Raw genomic sequence first — 12,520 nt, forward strand, 5'->3', positions numbered from 1 at the left:
GCATTGAACAATAGAAACTGTCACATATAGATCAACATATAGTGCTGTTAATGTCAGCCTCTGTATAAATGTAGCATTGCTTCCTTGTTATTCATGTTATTCATTTTTATGGAGATTTAAGTGATTTAAAAGCTAATATAAATGCCCTTTTCCATAGAACTGTATGTATATTTTCTAAGTGTATCTGTTAATACATGATGCAGTAATTGGATATGTGAACTCAATGAAATAAAAACATAACAGTAGATACCTACATATGAGAGCCCCTAAGATGGAACTCAAGGCCGTCAGTCAACAGATCAGATCTCTTCTTGCCTTGCTTGTCAGACATGAATTGTTTAGCTATAGAGGCGAAACAAAAACCACTCATTTTCTTGGTATCTGAGGAGCAGCTATCAGTTGATATGTGTACACATGCTATTCGAGCCCTGCCTAACACCTTGATACCCATAAACATCCACTTTGAAAAAAAAATGATCAAATTGCTTCTTTAATTATTTATGAAATGCATCTTTTCTTGATATTCTGTGTGAACTCCATGCTTTCAATGGGCAGCCCTGTCAATTGTTGATAGCTGTGAGTAAGCCAAGGGGGGATGCAGTAACTCATACATCATGAATACTGGTTTGGCCCTCTAATGCAGATAAACAAGAAGCAGAAAAGAAACGTGATGCTTTTGTTAAGGCTAATTATGAAATGTTGCACAGCTACGACGATGTTCATTTGAGACACATTTATGAAACTGATGATTCTGAAAAGGCTTAGACATTATTATTATTCAAGAAATCTTACATTTTATATGTTGCTTTACTGTCTACAGCTGAGGGGCTAAATGTTGATTTTGTCCTGAATTTCTCTTCCAGTTGGAAGCTGTCCCTGGACGGGATTTTTCGTTTACCTGGAAAGCTTCAAATAAAATTTTATTTTAATTTGCTCCACCTCCCTGCCTTAACTTTTCTCTGTGTGCAGCACACGGCTGTGCTGTGGAACAATACAAGGAGGCAACGAACCTCAAAGTAGTTCTTGTTTTTATGTCCAAGATGAGGCGGCAGCACCTCTTACATTGTCAGCCTCAACATGCATATGCTTGATATTCCATCAGCATATAACACATTGTCATCCATGAAGGTTATTGCCAACCTGGCTGTATTATGTTGTTGCTGTGGATGTGGTCTGTCTGTTTAGGTGACAGTGTTGATGTGTTTCTTTGAAATGGGTCCCAGCCTTCTCAATCAGGTTTTTTTTTTTTGTGTTTGTTTCTCTGGCTTCATTTTTTTTTTTTTTCTCCATTTGTTGCAGAGAGCGCATCTGTTGGACAACACAGAGAAGCTGGAAAGGTCATCACGGAGACTGGAAGCCGGCTACCAGATAGCAGTAGAAACTGGTAGGTATTCTGTTTTGGATTGGTTTAGGAAGGAGTGGGGTGGTGTTGGGCGGGGGTTCAAGATAGTGGTGAGGATGAGTGAGCGACAGCAAATTGTCTTGCTCATATGCGAGGTGGGTGGATATATGTGTTTGTGTGTGTTTGGGTGGAGGGGGGGAGAGGGGGTCGAAAAAAAAAAAAACCTCTTTCCTTGACGCCTGATGACATTTTCGGGAGCACATCAAAGGCGAGCCAGGGAGGGAGAGAGAGAGGTGCACAGGCGACAGATCGGGCGCCGCTTCTCCTTCCTCTGCTCCCGAAGAAAATTCGTGCATTGCTGTGTGTGTGTCTGTGTGTGTGTGTGTGTTACGTATGCGTGTGTGTTGGGTGGGTGGTGGTGTGTTTTTTTTCACACAAACAGACAGGGGGTCTATGAAAATAAACAACGTCAGCGTTCCTCCTGAAGTTCTTAATTCAGGAGTGCAGAAGGAAGAAAAAAAACATAATATCACTTTCTAAATAAACCTTCCAAAAAAAACACACACAAACTCCTTTTTTTCCCTCATTATCAAGGATGGTTTTTATCTTAAAATAGGAAAAAAGCTCATTGGGATCTTAAATAGATTTAACCAGTTAGCATATTTTTTTTTTCTTCCTGTCTTCCTTCCTGACAGTCACCACATTATTGAGGCAGAGTGTATTCCTCAGAGATGTATCAAAGCTCATTCTTGAAGTATCAACCAGCTTTCTGTGGCTTCCGTTGTAGTTTTGAAAAAGTTTGTCAATTTACACTATAATCGCGGGGTGGCTGGCGTGTGCGACATCGACAGATTTAATAATTCAAGTCAAGGAAGGTTCGCACGCAGACCACCAGCTTTTGATGTTCTCTGTAACTTGCATTCACAAATTCATAAATACAATCTACATTCTGTGCTTAAAAATGTTGATTCAAATGCCTCAGATGATCCTGCCGTTATCCGAGTTTCTCGGCTGTGTCAAATTCTGCGACAGCCGACAGGTTTTTTAATTCTACCCAGTCGCATCATTCACCAGACTGGCTTGTTTTTTTGATGTTTTCCCTCACAGCTTGGTCGGTGTTAAAGAAGTGGGCCGTGGCTTAACGGTGTTCAGTACCTACTGGGCCCGGCGGTTTCTCCTGCCGTAGTTGGCCACATGCCCCTTGACCCCGTGTCACTGGTGGCCGTCTCATCCACTGAGTGTGCGGCTAGCTAAGAACAATGCTCGTTTATCCTGCCTTGGTCCCACACACTTGGCTTGGTCCACACCAGCTGGGGCTGTGTTTGTGGTTTGGTGGGGAAGCTTCGCCCCGCGCCTTTAATCCATGACCCCTTCCTTTACTGTGCTGTCGATACCAACCCTCCGCTCAGATGCACAACCTGAAATGGCAGTGTCTCCGGGTCAAACAGGGAATACTTCTGCACAAAGAACATTGATAGACAGAGAATATGCACTCCTCCACAAGACTAATTACTATATATGCCAAGCACTCAAATTCAACAAACACTGGGCACAAACATGAGGTAGCCATATTTATCCACTGCTTTATAAGGTTTGACAGTGTTTGCCATCTGATCCAAAATTCAGTTTGGTCTTTAATTTAGTGTTGTTCACCCATTTCAAACTACATATTTACTCTTGTGGTTCCACAACGGCTCGTCACAACACTTTCCAGACATCTTCATGAAATCCTGCACTATTTAGATCCTAGTCCTGCCATAGTTCTTAGAGTATCAAGACACAGTACACTCTGGACTGGGATTTGTCTTTTTGCAAACCACTTAACACGTTATTTTTATAGTTCAACGAAAGCTCAGTTTATTGTAGTTCCTTCTCCTTCGCACCAACAAATGCAAAATAATGAAATAAAACTCCAAGAAGTCCGCCACGCTTTCTTTATTCATGCACATTATGAAAATGGCATTGGCAATTGTTGGGGAATAAGCTTTGAGTTTTAAAACACAAAGGTGTGGCACCCTTAGACGTTAAACAAGAATAATTAGAGCATTAAGTGTTTCTCCAATCAGACGCTCTCTAGTCATACTGTAAATACTTTTCTTGCCACAAACCTCAACTCTCCTCAGACATCTAAGCTGTACTTTTTTGCGAAGAGCAGTTTAGCGTCGTTATTTTGCAGTAATTCAAAGTTGCATTCTCTATCCGCAATGACACAGTAGCCCTTAAGAACTGTAATTGACCAATGGGGGAAGTGGAACTAAAAGACATTTTATTTCAAAGAGATAGATCCTGAACAAAGAAATATCGTAGAAACTCAGCTTTGGCCCCTTTTCTCTTCAGCGTCGACAATATATCTCTTAATGACCAGGAACAAAAAAGCCAGGATACTTCTAGGTCACATTTAAGGGGAAAAAGAGGACTCTTAGTTCTAAGAAAAGATGAATCTTCACACAGTACCATTTTATCAGATTTTAGCTTTTCTTTTCCTTTTTTTTTTCTACCATTCTCAATGTCTCCAGTGTATTTAGCAAAAACAAAGACTTGCCAAAAGCAGCGAGAGCCCTCAGAGGGATATAGAGGAGACTCTTTGGACATGCAGAGCTATTTACCACACGCACCCTCAAGAACCAGGGTCCTCTGTTTGTCTCATAAATAAAGTATAGAACTTCATTAGTGAAGAGCACTGACTTAAAAGCCCAGGCATAGCAACAAGCAGACATGGGGGCTAGCCCAGTTAAAGAGGGCCCTAAATAAAGAGGGAGGGCATGCAGTTAGCCAATTTAAAGACATTTGAGTCAGGGGCATTTGAAATGCCCAAATGTGGAGGCTTGACTGATGTTAAATCAAAGACATGCCAGATTTTCGTCCTTCCCTCCGCAGTTGAAAAGATTTTGAATGATTTATGATTGCTTGTTTAGAAATAAATAGCATGTCAGATAAGACATCTGAGTTGCAATGATTAGCTGTTCCACCTTTTTGATTATTATTCATTGAGGGGGAGAGAGTTGAGGCTCACATACTGATCGACAGTTCATACAAGACTGGCAAAAAATGTTCCATCAAACTCTCAATTTTCAAGTTGTGGTGGTAAAAATCCACTGTTTTGTTTACTGGCGTCACTCTAATAATCGAATAGCTTTAAATTGACTTTGCTTTGTTGTGTTGACACAGAGCAGCCTTTGTTGGTGGGGCTGTAAATGTGCAATCATTTTCAGACATTAGTAGTGATTTTAAACTTAAAGCTTGACTTTAAACTTGAATTATGGGCTCACTGTAGCAGCAGCAGTTTTATGTCTGCTTGAAGCCTTTGTAGATTGCTTGCAGAGACGTGACTGTTTCAAGATTAAACCTAGATTTTACACATCTAGTTTCTAGAAATCTAAAATCTAGATTTTTAGACTTAATTTAAAGATATTCATTTTTGCAGTTATGAATGAATAAATGCATCTCTGAGGCTGTATTTAAAAATAGTCCAACTCAAATCATCAAGCAGCAAATGTGGAGTGAATTACTTTGAAAATTCATCCCCCTTTTATACTTGTTCAGTTGACACAAATAACTTAGCAATGCCAGCAAAATGAGCTGCTGAAACAAAGACAGAGACAGACAAAAGCCTTGCTACTCTGCATTTTAAAGGTGGCCAGCAAGAGGCTGAGAACACTTCTTAGGCGACTGTTCTTGGTGTTTAGGGGCCTGTAATCAATCCTGCGAAATGAAAACAGCTCATTAGGGATTGATTTCAGTCCCGTTTAGATAAGCAGAGAGGGCCGGGACCGGCCCCCAGGGGCCCCAGCCTAGCCCAAAGTTCACACCATGCCAGGTAGAGAGCAGCACCACAGGCTATCAACTTTATTAGGATGGAGATAAGCTGATTAGACCTTGTCAATCAAAGGTGCCAGTGACTCCATCATGATCCAGGGGACTTTTCTTTCTGTCTCTCCCAGTTTCTCTCTCTTCCCACTCTCACAATCTCCCTCTCTTTTTTTTGTGATAAATCATTGAAGCGACCAACAAAGTGGCAGCCATCGCCGGGCTAAGCTAAGCAGCCCTGCAGTTGTCACCAAGGCAGACGCGTGGGGACCCTGTGATGATGTGACGACTATATTAAAGAGTACATCAATTTGTTTTAGAGCAGTTTGATTTTCAGCTGCAGTGGTATTAAAAGAGAGGGGGGAGCAAGAGGGGAGGGCACGCGTGTCGGCGTCATCGAACATGATTCCAGTGGCAGAGCAAGGGGTGCTGGGACAGCAAGAAATAAATAGATAAATGACAGAGTGACGAGAAATAAATAAATATGTTTTTGTAAACATAAAAAAAATCTTCATGGCTCCCTTTTGAAGCGGAGTGTGGCTTTGAGTCTTGCTGAGAGTCCATGGGCGCTGGAGTGGCCCAGTAACACAGCACACGTTTGTCCCGACTCTATCTCTCCCCCTCCATCTTCGTCTCTTTCTCTGTTTCTCTCCCACTCGCTTTATTTCTCCCTGTTCCCTCTAAAGATCAGACTCGATGATTCTTTTGGTGCTGGGCCACCAAAGTGGTGCTCGCTCCTCAAATCCATAAGCAAACACTGAGCAAAATGACGTAATCGCTTACATTTATGAAGCCCAAGTGATATTTTAAGCAGGGGCTATTATTAGCTCTTGACTAGTTTTATTGTGTTTTTTAATTTACAATATTTGGTTAATCCATAGCAATATAATGTCATTTGTTTTTATAATGCTGATAAAACATATTCATACAAATTAAAATCGTGCTAATTAAAATGTTCCAAAGTAATGTTTTTATTGGAAGAGACATTTTTGGAAATTGTTCAGTTCAAGCAGTGTTTAATTGTTTTTGATAACAGATCCATTTTAAATTAATATTATTAATTTGAAGTTTTGTGTGACCTATTAATATAACACACTTGCTGTTATTAAGGATTTTTTTTTCTTCCGTCACGACATGAATGATTTGTGGATTTATATACAGTATATATGCAATCTAAATCTTTTTCTTACTAACATGTAGCTGAATCTTTTCTCACTTCTATTTTACTTTATTCTCTCTGTTCTACAATGTAGTTTGAATATTTTAAGATTCTCTTTTTCATTCCCCTTTTTAAAAGGACAGTTTGCTAAAGTGGATTTCCTTTAGGTATAGCATAATAAATCACTTTTTTGTAGGCTGATACAATCAGCGTGTTGTATTGTGTTCAAAAAGAATATGAAGTTTTTTGATAATTGTTTGATTACTCCAGCCGAGAGCTAGAACTTAAATATTTCACAGCTTGAGTTTTCAGCTGAGGAGAAATGAGGCCTTTTTTAAAATGCGTTTTAAAGGAAAACTATGTTTTTCTATAGCTATTTAAAAAGAAAATAATTATTAAAAACAACCCCCGAAATTTCGCTTGAAACCATATTCCCTAAATATATATGCTTCAACGCATAACATCTCACTCTCAGAAAATCTTGCCGTGGGTGAGCTGTTTATCGGTAAACCCCCGGTGGATGAAAGGCGTAGCAATAATGATTTTTTCTCTCCTAATCGGACCTTGTCAGCAAGGCGTCTTATCGTGGAGAGGAAAATGACACCGATCCTATCGAAGAGCCTGGAGTCCGAGTCGGCGGCGTGTGTCCCCCCCAATCATGGCCGGCCGTGGCCCAGCCATATCTAGCGCCGCCACAAACGGCGAGCGATGCTTTTTTCATGTGGACTTCAAAAACGTTGCGAGTCATTAAAATTGCACCCGCGTTCGGCAGCGGGGATCAGCCGCTCTGGAGCGAAAATGGGATGTGGGAAGAGGAGACTCGCTAAATGTGTTAATTCCATCCTCACATGTTTAAGGCTTAATTTTAATCTGTTTGAGGGAGGGGGAGGGGTGGAGGGACGATTGGAAAGGGGGGCGGGAGGGGCAATGAGAAAGCCTCGCGCTGCAATAAATCGCCATTATCTTTGACACCCTAGGACTCAGCTGTTCCAGGGATTTAGGGGTCCACTGGCAACAGTGTATATCGCAGGGCATGAAAACACTGTTTACGCTTGAACTGCGGTAGCTAAGGTGCAATCACCAGTTTCAGGCTGCACAGACAAAAGGCCTTACGTGCACAATGGCCAGCTAGCATACGTACCCTCAATGGAAGAGCTGAACCAACAGACTCGAGTATGTGTTTGTGTGTGTGTGTGTGTGCGTGGGCAAGTCTGTTTCCCTGTGCATCGACAGGTGTTGTCGCAGACATCCAAATATTAGCTTAAGTTAAGTGGAGCGACAAAGATGATAGTAAGTGACACGTTTGTGTAAAATGAAATGAACTTTACACCAAAGATAGATGTCTATCAACGTTTCCTGGCTGAATAATAACGCTTCAGTTGAGTCTACCGACGACTAGCCTCCTGGTGTCCCTCTGTTAGGCCTCCACAAGGTGCTAGCTAACATTAATAAAATTAGAAGAAAATCTAATAATTAGACCTTTAGTCAGTTATTAGCTTCAACAAGGCTCTCAACATAATGAGACTCTTGGAAGTAATGATCTAACTAGAGAGCTCATTGGAGCTTTCAGGCTTAGGAAAACATGAGGCAACATTGCGAAGAGAAACGTGTCTATTGTGAATTTATGCTTACACTGTTAAACGCGATCTAAACCTTTCTTTAAGATTTATTTTAAATTCAACAGTAAATTAGCACAGATTTAATCAAACATTAGATATTTAAGTTGGGTCTTGAAGCGTCATCCATGACCTTTCACACATTTAGACGACAGCTTCACATCTCTGATGGGTATATAGTGAAAATTTTCAAGATTGACCAGATAACATTGACTCAGATATGTTATTTATGGAACAACGGCGTTAGCATTGTTAACGGAACAGGTGCGACCCAACAAATGGATCAACATTTCCCAATTGTAAAAGATGAAGAGTGTCCCCAGCCACATTAAAGGTGCCATTTTTTATTTTATTTCTAACATTTTTATTTGTTTCATCACAATCCGCTACACTACAGATAAATACAAAAAATGCATTAAATAAGAAAATACTGCTGATTTCAGCTTTGACTAATTCACAGTGTCACTTAGTAATAACCTTGAAAATTAAGCCGTTTTGCCACAGTTTGTAAATTGGTCTATATTCTCGATCAAACCTCCTCCCAATCATTTATTGATATCATCTAATCCTTATCTCAAGATACGAAACACCCTCCAATTTCTAGATAGTGGTATGCCACTATATCTTAAAAGACACCTTCGTCCCAACCTTAAACAGATTTTTTTTTTTTCTATTTTTAGGTTACAATAACTGAAAAGATACCCCCTGCCTTCTTGCATGCTGAAGAAAAAAGTGTAGCATTGACCTCTGGCTGACACAGAGAAAGCTGAGGGAGGGGGGGGGGCTGGAGAAAAAGAAAGCAGCAGAAAGCGCGACAGAGTGGAGAGCGCTAAGACAACAACTGTGAAGAGCCGCATAGGGTTAAAGAAAAACTGTTTCAGAAGGAAATGGGAGACAAAAGAGAGGACTTGGAGCCCCCATGGGCGCTTTAAAGAGCCGCCACATCTGAGGCGCTTGAAATATTAAAAACGGAAAGGGAGAACCAAAAAAAAAAAAAAAAAAAAAAAAAATGCTGAAATATTGAAATAAAGTAAAGGAGTGGCAGTGAGAGAGAATTGTGCCACCTTGTCACCCGAGGACGTATATCAGAAATATTAATTCAGTGATGAGAATGACTCATTGGATGACAAGAGGATTGATGTCAGTTAAAACCCTAAAAGGAGTAAAAAAAAAAAAAAAAAAGAGATTTATCAGAGTGTGGATAGGCTGCTGTATAGGAACAAGAGATCGAGACGCTGGGAAGGAGACGACTGCATTCACAACAGCCACGTCACATGTTTTTTTTTTTTACATTTTTCACTTGTTTACGATATGAAAAAAAAAAAATAAATCCCCTGGCTTTTATTTGACCAGTCACCTCCTTTACATGTGTTCTCATTTAAAAGACGACCATCTTATTTAAAAAGAGGCGAGAGGCAAGCGACTACAAAGCACTCGAGTAATGACAACTGAGTTAAACTACCATTAGCAGTGAATCTTCACAGTGAGTCTTCTGTCAAGCTGTCAGACATAAATGGGCATTTTTTTTGATGCAGATTCAACAGTTTTAAGGAGGAAAATTGTTGAGAGGAAAGTAGAGCTATTACTGCTTTTCAGCATTTTTCCTTTTGCTATGCTCACAACTATGTATAAATAGCCTCGTACCTGTGACGCGTCCATTTTTTCTGTACAAATCCTATAACAACAGTATTTATTTAATCAGTTATTTACTTAATCTTTGTTGTCATTCAAGCGAAAGCATATTTTTCACACTAGATATTTTGGGATAGGGAAATCATTCAGTTTTGAATAGACGTTCGGGACTAATATGTCAGTTCATCTGTCAGTCAATATAAAGTTTGTCAGGTTAGGAATAGTTCGCCCATGCTGACTCCAATGGCTCAAGAGTGAACTATAGTTTTCAAACATTAAATCTTTAAAAAATGAAATAAAAATCTCAATTGCATTCACAGTGTAGTTGAAATTGTGTGTCAGATTTAGCAGCAGTAAGCACACAGTCTTAGACAAAGCTACCAATATTAGCTTGCTGCCCAGCTGACTGAAGGAGTCTGCTATCATTCACTTACTGTAGATAGTTTCATTCTTCATCCTCTTCCTCAGTGTAGAAGTAACATACAAATACCCGATACATGAAAATAAGCAAGAAATAATGAGTAATATTTTGTCTGAGCTTCAAGACAACAACTGACTCTATCAGTTGAATAGATGTTTTTTTTTAAAATAATGAATCTTCTCTTGCCCTCACTTTCTTAAATATTCTTGCTTCTCAGTTAATGTAACTTTTAATTTATACAGTACCACCATATCCACGTGTACGTTATGCGTAAGATTTGTTTTTATGTTTATTTTATCCCTTCAAAACTTGTGACTTTTGCGTTTACGGTAATTAACTTATTAGGCACAAGGACAAAATTCATTGCTATGCCAGTGTTATTATAACTTCATGTTAAATGTGTCTATGAAAGGTTCCTGGAAAACCGTTTTATACTTTTACTATTTATAGTACTTGGATGTGACGCATTTAATTTTTTAAATTGTAGATGAAAGTTTTACATCTGTGGAAATATGGCTATTTACTGTAATAGATGATAGCAGGAGCAGCAGGAGCGTTACACAACTTTTCATGTGTTTTGGTAGAAGTGCCAATGTGTTGAAGGTCATTAGACTCCTGGTTTTGAGTAATCTAGAGGATTTTAATGCTTATTGTATTATTATTTCCTTTAAATAAACCATCATTAGATTATTTTGAAAGTAACTTTCCCAGCTGGGGACTACATCCAAAGGTCTGCGAGGGAACAACCCAACAACAACAATGACTCCTTTTTAGCTTAAGATGGTGGAGCTGGTGCTTTGTTGTCAGAGTCATTTAGCGTATGCACCGTGTGTCACTTCTCGTATAGTCACACAGATGTTTTTCAGGAGCACAAATACAAACCCTGTAGCCTCACGTCTGCAAACCGCCATGTGGCACCTTTTGTGTTACAATAAGCAAGGCTCGTACTCTTACATTTAAATTCCTTGGTCGAAAGCTGAAAGCATACGAATGCTCATGATCCCTGCAACTGTAAGTGTTGGCTCCAGCCATGAGGAAAATATTTGATCCTGTGTCATAAAGCCATATAGGGCCATATAAACGCAGTCATTAGCTCATTATTAATCTGCATCTTCTGTGGAAGTTCCCCGAGCCTCCCGCCCTGCAAGACACACAATTATACTGTACAAACACAGTGAAGCACATTAGCCATCTCCGTCTGTCCTTGCTCCTCTTTTCCTCAATGGTAGCCCCAAGGAGCACAACCCCCATCCCCTGTCAAAGCGGCTTCCTCCTTGGCTGTCCTGTGCCCATCAGACAGGGTGCCCGCCCGTTTAAGACACCCAGGGAACATGAAACAGAGCTGGGCCGAGATGTCAGCTGGTTGCCCCATCTGCCAGTCAGTGGGATGGTAAAGCTTTTGTCCTGGGGGGTAACCTTAGGAGTGCTCTGTGTGCTGCTCAAGTGTGTTTGCGTACGCGTGTGTGTGATTGTGTGTGTGTGTGTGTGTGTGTGTGTGTGTGTGTGTGTGTGTGTGTCTCGCTTTGGGACGGGAGACTCTGCTTCACAGTTTTGAGCAAAGCTCGCCACAAACAACATGCTGACATTGTCCTTTTAATTTATGTGTCACTTGTGTGCACATACAGATAGACTGTCCCATTTTGACCGAAATGACCAAAATTTAAATTTGGATTCTCTGTTGTGAGATCAGGGCAAAAAAAAATAACTGCTGTGTTTATCACAACATTTTGAATGGCAGAGATTTCAAGGGAATAAAATGTGTAGGTCTCAAAGAATTGTTCTCGGCTGGATTGAAGTTAATTGGTCTCATTTCAGATCTGCTAACTTCTTATGGATACCGCAGTTGGCGGAGCACTCATCAGAATTTTAAATTGCCTGGAACTTGTCTCTATCCTTCCCCTGTTCCCCTGTTAAATAACATAACCTTGACAGTACAAACAGTTTGACTCCCATATAAATGAACCAAGCCACTGAGTGGATGCAGGCTGGCCGGCTGGTTGAAATGAAGCACAATCCCTCTCATGCATTCTATCGTTTGGTAGATAGGCCGCGCCCTTGAGCCGCTTTACGAGGGAGGCGCCGCTTGTTCTCACTCTGTAAGAAGGTGCTGAAAGGGGGCCTCTGTGCACGCACGAATGCACGTACATAATCCTTTGGACGGGTCTATGTGAGCCCAAGAGTTCCTAAAAAGAAAATGCACGCAGACAGCGTGAACTTATTTATTTACCACTGAGTTATGCTTTTGTAGTTGTGCCTGTCAAGGATATCAGCTCAAGTTAATACGTGTGCTTTTGTGTGTGTGTGTCTGTGTGTGTCTGGATGTGTGTCTCCCAGTAATATGTACATGTTGCACGTGCTTTGCACCTCAGTTGTCTCAAGCTCGGATAAAATGTGATTTATAACAACAAAGTCATCCCTTTCCTGTGCTATAATCATTTTTATTCAACTTTGACTGTTGACTGCCATGTAGAAAGCTTCCCTTAAGTGGTCTACATAGTCCCCATGCTCACATCAGTCAGTCTCACCGCATGATGTATGTACTG

General features: G+C 40.4%; 1 protein-coding gene across 4 annotated transcripts in view; it reads left to right on the top strand.

Moving 5' to 3' along the window:
- Positions 1 to 12,520, top strand: part of vti1a (vesicle transport through interaction with t-SNAREs 1A) — a 116,270-nt gene that overhangs the window by 33,151 nt on the left and 70,599 nt on the right. For all 4 annotated transcript variants that reach the window (XM_076760019.1, XM_076760020.1, XM_076760018.1 and 1 more), the window contains one exon: positions 1,300 to 1,384. In XM_076760019.1, the coding sequence (XP_076616134.1) occupies positions 1,300 to 1,384 (85 nt within the window). The remainder of the gene's footprint in view (positions 1 to 1,299; positions 1,385 to 12,520) is intronic.

Source organism: Chaetodon auriga, chromosome 20 (genome assembly GCF_051107435.1).
Source record: "Chaetodon auriga isolate fChaAug3 chromosome 20, fChaAug3.hap1, whole genome shotgun sequence".
Classification (NCBI taxonomy): domain Eukaryota; kingdom Metazoa; phylum Chordata; class Actinopteri; order Chaetodontiformes; family Chaetodontidae; genus Chaetodon; species Chaetodon auriga.